This window comes from Trametes versicolor (genome assembly GCF_000271585.1).
Source record: "Trametes versicolor FP-101664 SS1 unplaced genomic scaffold TRAVEscaffold_9, whole genome shotgun sequence".
Classification (NCBI taxonomy): Eukaryota; Fungi; Basidiomycota; class Agaricomycetes; order Polyporales; family Polyporaceae; genus Trametes; species Trametes versicolor.
Genome location: NW_007360329.1, coordinates 1893428 through 1907972, shown reverse-complemented (window position 1 = coordinate 1907972; position 14545 = coordinate 1893428). Strand labels below are relative to the sequence as shown.

Below are 14545 nucleotides of genomic sequence, written 5' to 3'. Positions count from 1 at the left end.
AATGTAAATACTGTGCCACCGTCACTCCAAGTTGTGACCCTTACTCCATTGTATTATTATTTGGAGACCCGGCACGGGTCTAGGGAGGGAGAGTGTAAGAACCCGACGGTTCTTACTTACTACCGGCACTCCCTAGTGCCTGGACGGGAACGTCCACTTCAGTAGGAGAAGGTGTTCTCCGGGAATCGCGGAGAACCAGCGCATCTAGGCGCCCGTAGATTAGATACCGCCATTCATGTATCGTACGTAAGCGTACGGCGCCCGAAGGTTCGGGCCTCGGGCGCCTGGTGGGGGCAGAGTTCTACCACCCCCCACCATCCAGCGAGTACGCCGAGCAATCAAGCCCGGTCCAGAGTACTTGCGGGATTCGGGGAGTCGTGGGACTCGCGTACACTTACAGGTCGCGACACGAGCGCGTCGTCTTCGATGCCCTGCTTGATCACTCTACCGCGCTATGGACTCCGTCAAAATAGTCACTTGGGAAAGACTCTGAATTTACTTACGAATGGCCTTCGCCGCTGATCTTGGGCAACTCTTTGCGAATGTCTGGTTTCTTCGTTCGCCAAGCTTTCTCGTCCGTTTGGTGGTTGTGAACAGCTCCAGGGCTTAGCTCTATTTATCAGCAAGCACTCTTAGATGACCAATAGGTCGGAGACAAGGTCAGCTTTATCGCCGTTTCGCAAACACGCGGTAGGGGGACACGAACAACAAACCCTATCATTGCGTCGTTTAGAGCACAGCGCAAGAAACCAGTATCTTAAGGGCTGTATTCGTTACGATCTCATCTACGACCAGAACGAAGGTAAGCAGCGCAGTAGAGGCGACCTCCACTGCGGACTTGGTCCTGTGTGGAACACGATGGCCACAGGTGCATGGTGCGTCCAATTGTTCTTGCCTGCTGTGGGACGAATATAGACCTAGCTGCCTCGACCGCTTCTGGGTTGTCCACGGCGGTATGGGCAAGATCGCGCCTTGATCGCTCCTCTCCAACGACTCTCTTGAGCTGGGGGCTTGCACGTCGCTGCTTCGTCGGGCTGGACAATGGGATCGCGCAGGCCCAACTACACGTGAAGGTCAAACGCTGTTGGTAGGCTGGTGGAAGCGATGGGTTGCCGCTTCGAGCATCAGTCGCTAGATCGGCATCTGCCGATTTCCCATAAGCGGAGGATTTTGAGTCAGAGCGAGCTCTCCTCGTCTCTCCATCTTTCCTCTCATTGTCTATGTTGTCCACAGAAATCGCTGCTTTCCTATCTGCTGAACTCGGTAAACGACCTTGCAGGCCACCTTCGCTCTCCTACCCACCAACATGAGCCCCAAGAGGAAGACCGGCGGCGCCTCCAAGCCCTCTGCCCAGCCCAAACCTGTCGCGACGACCTCCAAACCTCCTGCAACAACGCCCTCAGTCCCCCCAGCCCCCACGAAGATCGCGCAGACACCCTCAGCAGGCCCCGCAGCTCCTAACATGCAGAGGGTATCGCCGCCACCCAACGCTGGGCCATCGCGGCCCGGCGTCACTATCCAGACGAACCCTGTCGCTCCGCCGCCCCGAAGCCTTGCTCAACCCCCTAAACCCTCAGCCCAGCCTGCGAGATCAGCCCTCGCCTCTCACCTCCGAAATGCACCCGCAGCCGCTCACATATCGGCACCAGCTGCCAAACCAGGACCGGCTCAGAAGCACACTTTCACTCGGTCGGACCGGGTGCGTGCTGAATGGCGCGAGTTCGAGGCTACCTGGGTCTCTGTGCGCCAGAGTCAGATAGAGAGGGAACTCGACGAGCTCTTCAAGACCGCGGAACGCACGAGCCGGGCCAAGGGCAAGACCAACGGGGCGCCGAGCGGCATGGACAAGATCGTCAACGGCATGCAGCGGGACTTTGCGTACGCCGCTCGCGACGAGTGGGATGCGCGATTGCTCCGTGCCGGTCTCCAAGCGGAGGACTGGACCGATATGTCGCTACAGGAGATGATCGCCGTCGAACAGGTGCTCTCGTATGAGGACGTCGACCAGGAGCCGGGCGTGTACGCCCAGGTCCGTCGCGAGTCCGTCGCGACCACGAGCAGCTCTGGGAGCTCTGCGGCCGTAGACACGACGCCGCCCACTGCCCCGCGGTCGTTGGGCGGTTGGAAGACCAGCTCCTCCGCATACCCGCAGTCAGCTGCCCCCCAAAAGACTCACGCGAGTCAGCCATTGCGCAACACCCAATCGGTGGCCTCCCGACACGCAATGTTCGCGGAAGATGAGCCCGTGGTAAGTGTATCACACATACAGGTACACCGATACTGACTCAGGTGGCTTATCGACAGAAACCGTCCCACACATGGGGTGGAAAGACTTCCCCGATCATCGAGGATACTCGCACGCAGTCCAAGCCCTCTCCCGCCCCCATTCCCGTGGCGGCCTCCGCATCCGCGTCCTCCTCGCGCGCCGCACACCCCCCGGTGAAGCCGGCGCCCACTGTCGGTGCACTCGCGACATCAGCAGACCTCCTTGTCTACGCCGTGCCTATCGCACTTACCCAGCCCCCTCTCGATCCCGTGCTGGCCGCGAACGCTGACTACATCAGCATACTGGACAAGCTGAACCTGAACTCCATCCGCCAGTTCCACCTGAAGGCCGCGGACGCGGACGCGGAGCTCGCCCGGCAGCTGCGGAAGCCCATGCCCGCGGCCGACCGCGAGTTCACGATCCGTGCGCACCAGGTCGCGATGGAGCAGAGCGCACGCGACATCGTCACCCGCCGCAATCAGCTCCTCGACGACGAGCGGAAGAAGCGCGGATGGGGAACCGGAGGCCCGGGTGGCGATAGTGCGCCCACCGTGCAGCCCGCACCCGCCCGCCCCGCGCAGGTTCCGGGGGCGTTCCCGGAGGAACGCCCGCAGCCCGTGAGGCAGCCGTCGCCCGAGCTCAAGCCGCTGCTGGAGTACGTGCCCGACGCGGAGCCCGAGCCGGAACGGGAGCCCGAGGAAGAGGTCGTCGACGAGGTCATCGAGATCCCTATCAAGGGCAAGGGCAAGAAGAAGGGCAAGGGCGTTGCGGTGAAGCCCGCCGCCAACGGCCGTTCCACGCCGACGCCTGCAGCACCGACGCCCGCTGCACGAGCTGCGACGCCCACACAGAAAGCCGCGCCAGCTGCGGAGGCGAAAGGCAAGGCCGCGGAGACGAAGGGCAAGGCTGCCCCAACTATCGCAGCCTGGAACTCGGCGAGGACCGCCCCTGCGCGTGCAGCTTCGCCCGCTCCCATCAACACGAAGCTCTCGCCCACATCCTCCACGACCGGGCGCAGCTCGCCGATCCCCATCCCGCCACCCAACAAGCTCTCGCCATGGGAGGCGCAGAAGGCGAAGTCATCCGGCACCTCGTCAAGTGCTGCAGATGCGAAGGCAGCTGCTGCTGACCAGGACATCTGGGCTCCGCCGATGGCGCGTGGCGGGAGCAACAGCAAGAACCCGTTCGCGCCCACGCGGCCCTCCCGCCTCGCCCAGGTCTCGCAAGGCCCTGATCCCGAACCGGTGCCCCAGTCCCCAGAGTCCCCCGAGCCCCCCTCGCCGCCCGTCCAAGAGCAGGGCGGACAAGAATACATGAAGTGGTATGCCGGGTCTCCAGCGGATGACGACAGCATCCTGAACGTCCGGCGCGAGCAAGATGAAGATGAGGAAGAAGACGAAGATGAGGACGACGAGGAGACCCCAGGTGCAGAGGGCTTCGGCTTCGGCTCGATGTACAAGTCGCTCGCGGGTGCGTCGCCCTGGGCGCTCTTCGGAGAGTCCTCCCAGCCGGCGCGCACCGCCTCTCCCGCCCCCGCCGCCCGCGGACGCGCCGCGCAACCCACTCCTGCGCGCGCGGTCGCCCCGGAGCCGGCGTACGCGCGCTGGGGCGCCCCTCCTGCAGGGCCGTCGGGCTTTGGCGCAGGTCCGAGCGCTGAGCCGTCTGGGATGTGGAAGCCGCAGGGCGGCGACGACCCCTTCGAGCAGATGCACGAGATCGCGTCGAGCACGCTGGACAGGGCCGTCGCGGGCAGCAGCCGGACGGGCATCGAGGACGTGATGGCGATGTATGTCACGGCGTCCAAGGCGCGCGAGACGGCGGCGACGCCTGTAGGCGGGCGCAGCGCGTGGAGGCGGTGAGCGCCGCTCCCGCTCCCTCCTTCTCTCCGTCCCTCCTTGGCGCGTGATCACCCACCGCCGCAACAAAACAAAACCGAAAAATCAAACGCCTGCCCGCCGTCCCTCTGGGAGGCGGGCTCCGGTGGTGAGTGCCGGATATTGCGTTACGACGCCACGCTGCTGTGCAGCCATGACCTTTTCCCTCTTCCTCTCCTGTCCGTGTCTTTATTCTCCGAGTCGCGCTTGGTCTGCCCGTGTTCCGTGTTGTGAGTTCTCGATGCTCCGTGCTCCGTGCTTTTTACTCTATCATCTTCCCTCTCCGTTCCCGTCTCTCTCAGTCCCAGTATCACTCTCTTCCTCTCCCGGTCTCGGTGTTTCTCTCATTTTTTGCCGTCTTCCTCCCGGTCTCCTCTACCCTCCGTTTAGTTGGATGTATCGCTTGATACCCATAACGTTATGTATTTATACACCGCTCTCCCATAGATGCTACCCACCGCTGTAGGCATAGCTGACCCCCACGGACGTTCCCCTTTCCTTCCCTTCCCTGCCTCTCTCTCTTTGCTCGCTGTTTGCTCTCCCTCCCTAGCTACGTATAGCTCTTCCTTACGATCGACTGTAGTGATGCCTTGTACATACTCACGCGATATTTATGGCTGCGAGTCCATATATGCCATATTCCTTTTTTACGATGTTCTCTAATTTCCTGTAGCTACGTCTATGCCATTGCGATTCTTTTCCCCTCACATATACACCCGGCCGTGCTACATGTGCATGATCCTGTTCATGTTCCTGTGCATCTCAGTCTGTCGTCCCTGAAGACGGCGAATATCGCGCCTTTCCAGTATCAGGTACGTCCGGCAGGCTGTGAGCGCTATGTCAGCCGCAGCCATGACGTATGCCCCTAGACTCTCCTCCGAGCCTCCCCAGCACCCCTCCGGCACAGCTCCTGGACGGATAGCCTGCGTGGCACGGTAGGGCACGGTGGATCCGCGCGCACCTGCTGCGGCGCGATACGTACTGGTGCGAGCGTAATACGAGCGGCTCCCAGGTCCGAGACGAATATATACACCCGCGCCCCTGTGCGGGTGGCTCCACACACCTCTGACCCCTACCCTCACGACCTCGTCCACGCCGCCTCCGCACGCCCGCCTCCCGTCTGCCAAGCCTACCCACACCTATTTCCTTGTTGAAAGATCGAAGATGGCAACGAAGGTGTCTCCGACGCACGATGTGGTGCTCTACTTCCTCGCGATGTGAGTAGCGCCCGGGCACGTTGTGGGAGGGCGGTTCTGACGTCATTGGGGGCAGATTCATCCCGCCTGCTGCGGTGTTCTTCAGTGAGTGCTCGATCTCGGGTCGATAGGATATAGAGAGGGAGAGTGCATGCTGATTGTTAATTGTAGAGCGAGGACTCGCTGCTGGTACGTGGTCTGCTGCGTCATTTTTGTGCTTGTACTGACGAGCGTCTTTATCTAGATTTTTGGATTAACATCCTGCTCTGGATCCTCGGCTGGATCCCTGGGGTGATCCACGCCTGGTGAGTAACATACGATGTCTGGTTGTTCATCGGCTCATATGTGTGCCTTGTATCACAGGTGGATCATCTCGCGCAGCGAGGGGGCGATGTGATAACCCGGCCCTACTATACTACTTCATGACCACGAGCTTTGGGTTCCGTTGCCTTGTTTTGTTGTACTAGCCCACACCCAGGCGTAATTCAGCTTGTATCAATACGCACAGTTTATGCCTTGCCTGCTTGAACGATGATAGCTTGACATGCGCACACGACAGACAGTCCATGACCCATTTGTTATCCTGCTTTTCTTCGTCTTCGATAGAAGACTGAGAATACGCTCTGCGTCATAAATTTGTACGGCAGCCCCGCTGCCGATATGTGCATGCTGTTTTGCATCGTGAATGATGTTTCCGTGCCGGTGGGGGTGGCGGGCGCAGTTGGTGGTGGTTAACAGGGGAATGTCCGAAAAGGCAAGAGCTTTGGATCCTAACATGTACAATTAGGCACAGCCACATACTGAACGCCAGGTTTCCCAACGAGCGCTTTCTATATTTCATCCAAGCGCGCATTACGTTCCCATCACGCATGTCCACAATCCATCATTTGATGACCTATAAATTGCAGAAGAAAATGAATCCACGTAGGATATGATATCACAGTTTTCCCTCTCTGAGCCATATTTGCTTTGGAAGTCAAGAGAAAGAGCGAAAATCAGCCAACAGCATTGGTCAGTGATGATCGCACAGTAAGTGCTACATAGGCGGATAGTTGAGCTGAATATAACAAGAACACATAGTGTTACTCTCGGTGAATATTGAACCACAGATGATTGAACTCGCGCTGTGGCTAAGACTCCATCGGCGTCGCAGAGACTATATCAGGGCGGCATCGCTCTTACGCGTTGTTCGTTAGGCCCAAACCCCCACGCCTACATGATCAGTCCACCTAGCCTCCAGGGATAGCGCACTGCAGCGCATAGAGCTGCATATCGAACGTCGCCGCTTGGTTCAGACATAGCAACCACGAGAAGGAGAGCAAAGCTAATGATTTGCAATGTACAACGATAACATATGGCAGATGACAGGCAGTGAAGAGCGTGGTAGAGCAAGAGTACAGCGGCGTACGTAAGACAGGTATACATGAAAGGGTATGGGGATGGGTGTGAGAAATAATGTAAAGAATAATGTCAGTAGATGTATGCTACAACGGGAGAGGCCGCGGCCCGTGCCTGTAACTAGAGTGTGGTCAGCATCGTAGATAGACAATGCTGAAGGAATGTCGCTCACCGTGGGCGTCGTTACGCGTCTTCGTCGAACATCGTCCACGAGGAAGGGTGGCTGTACGGATCCTGTAGGACGCTGGCGTCGGGAATCCTGCCGTTCCTCATATCGATGTATTCGCTGCGCGCGCCCGCGGAATCGCCATTGGCCTCGGCCAAGGTAACTTCTCGCAGGTCTCGGACCTGCTGCCCGTTAAGGGCTCCCAGAACGCGCCTGAAGCGCGCCTCCAGCTGTCGCGGCGCGTCCGCGTTGATCGCGGCACGCCTCCTGCGCAGCTCGCGAACGCTGAGCTGGGCGCGCTGGCGCCGCCTGTTGCGCCGCGGGGGCACGTTCTCCTGGTTCTCGGGGGTCGCGTGCGCGCCATTCCCAGCCGCGGGGCCGGCGACGGCGTTCTGATTCGCGCCATTGGGCGCAGTGAAAGGGGGTGCTTGGACGGCATGGCCTGGAGCCGCTGGGACGTGGGTCCCTTGTGCGGAGACCAGGATCATATGTGAACCCCTGGCGTTTGTGAAGTCCGTCATGGTTGGGGATTGTTGGGGATGAGGATGATGAGAGTGGGCGGGCACGGAGGCGGTCGTGGTGGGAGGTGGGGTGATGGGGGGGCAGAGGCAGGCCAGAGACCAGATATTTATGCCGGCGGTTGCGCGCTAAATTTGCAGCGGCGAATCGATGTTCTGCGAGTCCAGAAAAAACGGGCCGAGCGCGAGGAAGGCTCCCGATAGGCTGAATAGCCTCTACCTTCCATGTTGGGGCAACAAACAAACGTATCCAAGGTACGCGTAGGCTAGCACTGCGGATTCTCTGCGTCCGGCACATGATAACCACTGCCTCGTGGAGGGGCAGCCAGAGAGAAGGCCCTGGAACAAAGATGGGGCAGGTCAAAGGCGAAGTGGGCCAGCGGAAACGCGGCGTCTGGGGTCGGGCCGTAAGCTAACGCTTGGAGGCCATTGTCTGCAATTGGGTAGGGCTAGGCGGCGTATTCTGCCTGCCTGGGACGACGTCACAGCGAAGGTCCTTTATCCACGAAGACCAAGCGCACGCCTTTCAGAGTGGTGTGGCTTCGAAGACGGACGGTCGCAGTGGTCTATCCTCCCGACCGCGACTTTCTCAGGCGACACTTCTCCGAACTCTCGCGCATCCGTACGTGCAGAAACCCCTTGGCTCCATGCATATACGGAACTGTATCTCGGTGGAACGATGGGCATCGTCCCTGACGTGCGCGCGGGAGCCACATCTCAGCACGGGTACTGTGGCTAACAGCAAGGGCGCAGTGCCTACTAGAGACGGTATGTGGCCAATTTATCGAGCGGAACATCCAACCGCGACTGGTGTAGAACGTCGACAAGGACGTCCGAAGGATAATGGACGACGTTCTGAATGCACTGTACGAGAAAGACGGCGGACCGCGGCTTGCTTGATCGCGAAGGAGCAGTACAAGTCACGGCCAGCTTCCTCCATCCCTACGGGCACGGTACTCACTCTGAAGGTGGATAAGCCCCAGTATCATGTTTCCATGGGCATCCTGGGGAGACCGAAGTGGAAACATGATTCTGCCATATCTCCTGCCACCACGGTGCAGCAGCACGTTATTCATAGTGCGCATCCCGCCCTCGCTTCCGGGTCAGTGAAGCCGCTTTCGCGCGCAGATCAACCTCTCGTTCAAAGAAAAAACTACCGGCCGTGATTCTCTGCCTGTGCCAGTAGCTATCCATGGCGGTTTCAGGATGCCACCGAAAATTAGCGCGCAGAAGTTTTATGGGGTCAGACGAGTATCATCGCCCACCCGCACCGTCGTCAGCGTGCGGGTATGCGGTGACACTTATCCTAAAGCACCCCTCGCCTGACTGCTATCTTTGATGCTCTAAGTTCCACCAGTTGCCTCGCAGCAGCTTCGTACTGCAGCGGCTCAGCCGCCTGCATAGTCGTCAAATCACCCAGCGCGACATACCTTCGTCAAATTGGCGGTGGTTCGCTGTGGGCCCCCCTGCGGAGAAAAGCGAGCTCAAGAGAGCTTCAACTCGATCATTATGACCTGCATAACCGCCATAAGCTCTGCATCATGGAAGTAGCAAGGATCCAGTCTTACCAGTGTATGCTGCCAGCGCCCGCGGGCGTCCGCCGGCAGCATGAGTCCGCTTGTTAGGATACCCAGAGACAAGCGAAAGACGAGTCGACGTAGAAACCGAGTCTAGGACAATTCAAAAGACACGCAAGATATCGAGGAAGTTGTTGGTGTGGTCTGGGGAAAGCCTGAAGGTCGCGTCCGCCGCGAACCTTCCTTCAAGTACCACGGCCCTGCCGGGCCTGGCGCGTTGTCTCAGGCCAGTCGCTTGTGCAGTTCTTGTATTCCGCTTCGACCCAGGGGTCTGACCACACAAGATACTTGTCTGAAGTGATGATGGGCCTATCCGGCGACTTTCAACCTCTCATTTGCTCCAACAAATCGACGATCCATGGCTCTCACTTGTCGAGTACACATGTATCGACTCACATACTCCATACGAATAATCCGTCGAAACCCATGAAAATGTTCGGACACATCTGCATCATCTGCCATGGTGCACGAAGACAGACCGTAACGTTTCTGGCGGAGCAAGCAGCCTAGGATCGAGCGAGGCATTACTCCATTATGTGCTGTATGTATAGTCTATGCTGAGGCTACTACCGAGCAGTCATCGGCGTAGAAGTCGCAACGGTGGACCTGAGCTCGGGCGTGACGAGCAGGTTTCCAAGTCGTGGGGGTGCTTTCGCGTCGATGAACTCCATGAGCGTAGGAAGCTTGTCACACGCCAGGCGCAATGCTGCCCGAACCACAGAGTCAGTAAGCCAAGTTCCAAGAGGTTTCATGTGAATCCATACCTTCTCGGGCAAGCTCTTCACGAATGGGGGCGCCGCCCAGCTCAAAGATCACACGCCCTGGCGCGACACTATACTTGCGTGAGGACGAGCAGCAATTGCGGGTAGAAGACACTCACCGAGTCGCCCAGAACTCGAACGTGCCTTTTCCCTTACCCATACGCGTCTCATTTCCCTGTAGACACATCAGGAGATAACTCAGCCTGCATACGTTCGCTATACACGCACCTTTATGCAAACGGGGATGTCGGGGAATATGCGCATGTATACCTTCGCGCCCTTGATAGTCTTGATCTTCCGCTTCAGCGCGTCGTCCGCCGACTTCAGCTGCTTGGCCGTTATCCGCGCGCCATTGCCCTTCACCCGGATGCCCCACTCCCCAAACGCAAGCGTCGTGCCCTTGATCGAGCCGCCAATAGGGATGGGCAGCACCCCCTTGTGTCGCTTGATGAACTTGACGGACCGCGGCGCGAGCTGGTGGCGACCACGCGCAAAGACCGGAGACGGCGAGCTGAGGGTCGACCTGAGCGGCGACGACCAGGTCGAGGGCCGGCACGCAGCCAGCAGCGTCCGCGCAGATGGCAGAGAGAACATGGAGAGCGTGGCTTACGTAAGGCGCGCCCTCTGCTTTCGTCTGGTGGCCGGCGCCTACGCCGCACATCTCGCGCTGCTCGCCGTCCTCGTCTTTCTGCTCACCGTCTCCTTGCTGCTGGTCACCATGCGTTACGCTCTTCCTCGCACTTTGGCGCACGCCGTAAACAGGCGGCCAACTCCCCAGGCGCGCAGTGTCGTCCTGTCGCTCATCAAGGAGAAGCAGCCACTCACCGTCCAGGAGCTGTACAATCTCGTCCAGGAGCAACAAGCTCATGAGGCACCTTTTACGGCGGAGGCCGATTCAGCAGAGCCTGTTATTCCTTCGATGAGGTATGCACGTCGCCGAAACAGAGACGCACGCCCCGCGCTAACGCTGCCTCCCACTATAGGTATCTCAAGCGGGTCATACTCCCCGACCTCGAGCAGTCCGGCAAGGTCGAAAAGGCGCACACAAAACAGACCCTCACAGAGGCCGAGCTCGAGGCGCTCAAGGCGAACATGGGCAAGAAGAGCAAGAAGGCGTCGACGCTCCCCTCGCACGTCCAGCTCTGGCGGTGGCAGCTGAAGGAGGCGAAGCCGCAAGAAGCCGCACCCGAGGAGACGAAGTTGTACGGGTCGGAGGTCGGTCTTGGGGCCGACTGGTCGCATTTGAACAAGCGGCGGCAGCGGGGACGGCAGGAGAAGGTCAGGGAGGATATGAAGTGGCTGAAGCAGCTCAGGCAGGCGAGGGAGGACTCCCCGGCGTCATGATTTGTGAGTGAACGGTATACATGGCGTGCCATTCAATCCATACTAACCCTCCGAAGGGTTCTCCACGCGTAGATTATATACATCTTAATTGCACATCTTGCGCCCACCGGTCCGCACGACAGCGGTGTGAGTCCCTGCGCGCCTTTGTATACCACTGTTGCAACAGTTGGGCAGCAACCTCCACCGTAGAGATCTGAGCAGCTCGATGAGATTAAAGCGTTCTGTTATAGATACCGTCACAACCCAGGACATGCACGAAGCTGCATACAAGACCAATCCACACCGCATATCCACCACCTCAGAACAGCTCCTCCTCTTCCGGCTTCCAGTTCTTCGCCTGATCCCAGTACCCCGACAGCTTCTCCCCCAACACCTCCTTCGCCGCCGAATCCGTCGGGCAGCTCTTAGGCTTGAAGTTGTTGAACGCGCGGTCTCGCAGCTGGCCCTCCCAGATCAACCAGCAGTGGTTGTCCTCGAGCGATGCCTGTCCGTGCTCCCCAGGCACGGCAGCCTTCCCCTTGCCCTTCCCGCTGCCGCCCTCGCCATCTTCCGCGCCGTCGATCTCGACGTCCTCCGCGCCGCGTTCGCGCGCAGCTTCCGTCCACGCGATCCGCCGGAGCATGAGCTTCTTGTACTGCCGGATGAACTTCGACGCGCCCTCGACGTAGACCATGCTGAACGTCGGGTGGAAGATGCACGCGCCCGTGAGGTTCATCTGCTCCGCATTCTTGCGCACCTTGAAGCGATGTGACGGGTCCGAGAGCGTCTTGACCCTGTGCAACAACCGTTAGCTTCGTGCACACAGACGGATACATGGCAGACGTACTTGAAGACGGCGCCGTATATGCCCTTCTTCTCTTCCTCGACCTTCTTGGTCTCGATCTTCTCGCGCCGCTGCTCGTCCGTGAGCTTGCGTTCCGTGTTCATCTTCTCGTGCTGGTGCTTTCGCATCGCAACTTCGCGCCTCACGCGTGCCTCCACACGCGTAGGGTCCTGCACGGCATCCGACGTCAGAACCTTCATCAGGTTCGCCAAGCGGACTGTAGTTGCTCCGTTAGTCATCTCGCGGGGCAATACAGGGTACATGCGCACCTTTGGGAGCGTCCGGTGGAATGAGACCCATACGAATCCGGTCCCGCTTATCCTGCAGCTCGGCCTGTCGCCGCTGCTTCCGGACCTTCTTCTGCTCCTATATACAGCGCGCCTAGTCAGTATGGCACTGATGAACACTCAGGTAACCCCTTGCCTTCTTGGTCAACTTCAGTGGCTTAAGAGTGATCTCGTTCTTGTCACCTGGGGCGGGTATAGGAATGGGGTGCTGAATATACAGCGTGATCGGCGAGTCCGCATTACGGATGTTGAGCGTGGACATTCCCATCTCCAGGTCGTCATACGTCTTGTGAGGCAACAGGGCTGCATCCCACCACTCGGTCAGAGGAGGCGCGTCTCTCTACATCGCGATGTTCAGTGTCTGCAAACCTCAAGCCACATCAAGGGAGCGACGTACCCTGATGTTCTTCTCAAGCGTCTCGAACTCGGTATCTAAACCAGCCTTCTTGGCGCTCTCCGCGATGCGCTGCTTCAGCTGCTCGAGTTGCTGTTCCTGCCGGACCTGGTTCGCGATCTGCACATATTTGCCCTTCGGGTTGAAGCGGAAGTGTCTCCCCGTGCGCTCTTTCGGAGCACCCTCGAAGCCGCTCTCAGCAGGCGTGACCGTGCCAGAAGCGTAAGGGTTCGATATAGACTCCTTGGGCGCGGTTGGTGTAGGAGCAGGAGGGGGCGTCGGTGCATTCCTGATATTCGCCTGAAAAGCATGGATTAATATATGCATAGTATGTGTGAGAACTACGCACCTTGATCGACGCGAACTTCGGCTGCATCGGCTTATACTTGTCCTTTTTGGACTGTGGGGCAGCGGGCGTAGTGTCGAGCAGGAGCGGATGCGCTGCCATCTTCAGACCCGCCCCTTGCTGAGCGGGTTCTGGGGCCAGCGTCTTCTTCTTGCCGGCTTGTGGGGCGGACTTCGAGTTGCGCACATGAGCGGAGGCGCGTCTGATAAAGAGGGTGAACATACCATGTACGGGTTGTCTTTCACTGCTAGCTTGCTTTGCGCCTCGGCGACGCGCCGCTTAGCTTCCGCAATACGGCGCGCCATGTCATCCGGAATGGGCGGAGATGGAGACGCCGCATTTGACGCAGACGCGGATGCCACTCTCGATGATGCGGGGATTGGGGTAGGGGCGGCGGTAGCTGGTGCAGAGCTTGATGCCGACGCCGACTTCTTCATTGCTGCTATCTTAGCAGCAATCTCGGCCCTCTTCTGGGCGATGAGAGCGTCTGCCGACAGCTTCGAACATGGCCGCCGTCAAGTTCCGCACGAGACCAACAAGGAGGAAGACATACCGATGAGCCTGCAGAATGGCCATTGGATGCAGTCTGAGCGGGTAGAAGGGGGTTATAGCGCAAGTTCGAGGCATGGTAAGAGGCATATTCACCTTCACGAAATGGAGGAACGGCACTCACAGTATCGCTGCAACAAGACCGTTCCAGTCAGGACTCGGCGAGCGGCAAAGAGCCGTAAGAGACACACCTTTTCAACTTCTTCGACGCGCTCGAATCCCCGTTGCCTTCCCAGGCTCGTTTGCGGTCGCTCATGGTGCTGGTAGCTGCGGTAGAGGGTGGTGGGACGGGTCCAAGGAGCAATAGCGCGCGCCGCGTGCGCATGGCATTAGCTTTGTTAAGCGGTCACTAGTAATTATTGATACGCTCTTACTCCTTCACTTACTCTGCTTACATTCCCTTTTGTAATCGTTCTAGTAGCGGCGCTTGTACACGCACCTCCTCTTCTCCACCCACCTCCACCATGCCCCTCGCCGAAACCGTGACGGGCCTACGACCGCCGCCCGCACACGTCGTCCGGCCCCTGCTCGCTTCCCGCGCCCCGAACGCTGCTCACGACGACTTCTGGCGCGGGCTGCAGCTCGTTTGGCACGCACTCGACCGTCGCTCCCCAGATCCCGCCCCGATCTCCAGACCGCCCTCCTCTGCCATCGGTCTGCGTCCGCGCTCTTTCGAAGTGGTCTTTGCCCGTGCTCTGCTCCGCGCTCTCCCTTCCTCTGTCCCCGCCCTTCCTCTGTCCCCGCCCTTCCTCTGTCCCCGCCCTTCCTCTGTCCCCGCTCGCCCTCCGTCCCCTTGGTCCGAGTCTATCCGGCAGACTTGCACGCATTCTCGCCCGCTTGCTCGCGCATCCATTCTTAGCGCGAACAGGTGCGCCACCAACGAGGTCGGTCATTTCGCTCCTTCGACCGTGACCCCCGGGGAACCTGCCGCACATCCCCTCTTTTCTCCGCCGACGCTCTCCATCATCATGCCCTGCTGCTGCTGCAAGTGCAAAGACGCAGCGCGACTCCTTCGTGTGCGGCGCTCGATCTACACTTCCGCACTC

The 14545-nt window shown here is 59.2% G+C and overlaps 6 protein-coding genes across 6 annotated transcripts; 3 read left to right on the top strand and 3 right to left on the bottom strand.

Moving 5' to 3' along the window:
* Nucleotides 1-1306: 1306 nt before the first annotated feature.
* TRAVEDRAFT_66160 (uncharacterized protein) lies at nt 1307-4838 on the top strand (the record flags this gene model as incomplete). The annotated part of the gene is made up of 2 exons (XM_008043349.1): nt 1307-2248; nt 2305-4838. The coding sequence occupies 2 exons, from the start codon at nt 1307-1309 to the stop codon at nt 4123-4125; spliced, it is 2763 nt and encodes a 920-aa protein (XP_008041540.1). The 3' UTR covers nt 4126-4838.
* A 375-nt stretch (nt 4839-5213) lies between these two features.
* TRAVEDRAFT_30605 (UPF0057-domain-containing protein) lies at nt 5214-5843 on the top strand. The gene is made up of 5 exons (XM_008042795.1): nt 5214-5357; nt 5413-5441; nt 5508-5525; nt 5581-5641; nt 5700-5843. Exons 1-5 carry the CDS (start codon nt 5305-5307, stop codon nt 5731-5733), a joined length of 195 nt encoding a protein of 64 aa, XP_008040986.1. The 5' UTR covers nt 5214-5304; the 3' UTR covers nt 5734-5843.
* Nucleotides 5844-6917: 1074 nt separating this feature from the next.
* On the bottom strand, nt 6918-7421 carry TRAVEDRAFT_50490 (uncharacterized protein; the record flags this gene model as incomplete). Its single annotated transcript, XM_008042977.1, has 1 exon — nt 6918-7421. One exon carries the CDS (start codon nt 7419-7421, stop codon nt 6918-6920), a length of 504 nt encoding a protein of 167 aa, XP_008041168.1.
* A 2087-nt stretch (nt 7422-9508) lies between these two features.
* TRAVEDRAFT_171893 (mitochondrial ribosomal protein L16) lies at nt 9509-10350 on the bottom strand (the record flags this gene model as incomplete). The annotated part of the gene is made up of 4 exons (XM_008043348.1): nt 9509-9701; nt 9760-9827; nt 9876-9931; nt 9985-10350. The coding sequence occupies 4 exons, from the start codon at nt 10348-10350 to the stop codon at nt 9562-9564; spliced, it is 630 nt and encodes a 209-aa protein (XP_008041539.1). The 3' UTR covers nt 9509-9561.
* Nucleotides 10351-10437: 87 nt separating this feature from the next.
* TRAVEDRAFT_152547 (uncharacterized protein) lies at nt 10438-11207 on the top strand. The gene is made up of 3 exons (XM_008043347.1): nt 10438-10680; nt 10740-11103; nt 11157-11207. The coding sequence occupies exons 1-2, from the start codon at nt 10475-10477 to the stop codon at nt 11098-11100; spliced, it is 567 nt and encodes a 188-aa protein (XP_008041538.1). The 5' UTR covers nt 10438-10474; the 3' UTR covers nt 11101-11103; nt 11157-11207.
* A 191-nt stretch (nt 11208-11398) lies between these two features.
* TRAVEDRAFT_128809 (PRP3-domain-containing protein) lies at nt 11399-13755 on the bottom strand (the record flags this gene model as incomplete). Its single annotated transcript, XM_008043346.1, has 9 exons — nt 11399-11873; nt 11927-12140; nt 12193-12289; nt 12329-12550; nt 12608-12904; nt 12954-13121; nt 13175-13447; nt 13504-13536; nt 13687-13755. 9 exons carry the CDS (start codon nt 13753-13755, stop codon nt 11399-11401), a joined length of 1848 nt encoding a protein of 615 aa, XP_008041537.1.
* Nucleotides 13756-14545: the final 790 nt, after the last annotated feature.

Excerpts from the sequence above, each read along its gene's own strand:
- TRAVEDRAFT_152547 (XM_008043347.1), top strand. The coding sequence starts at position 10,475 with ATGCGTTACGCTCTTCCTCGCACTTTGGCGCACGCCGTAAACAGGCGG. Across the intron at positions 10,681-10,739 it reads CCTGTTATTCCTTCGATGAG|GTATCTCAAGCGGGTCATAC; the intron begins GTATGCACGTCG and ends CTCCCACTATAG.
- TRAVEDRAFT_30605 (XM_008042795.1), top strand. The coding sequence starts at position 5,305 with ATGGCAACGAAGGTGTCTCCGACGCACGATGTGGTGCTCTACTTCCTC. Across the intron at positions 5,358-5,412 it reads GTGCTCTACTTCCTCGCGAT|ATTCATCCCGCCTGCTGCGG; the intron begins GTGAGTAGCGCC and ends CATTGGGGGCAG. Across the intron at positions 5,642-5,699 it reads CCTGGGGTGATCCACGCCTG|GTGGATCATCTCGCGCAGCG; the intron begins GTGAGTAACATA and ends CTTGTATCACAG.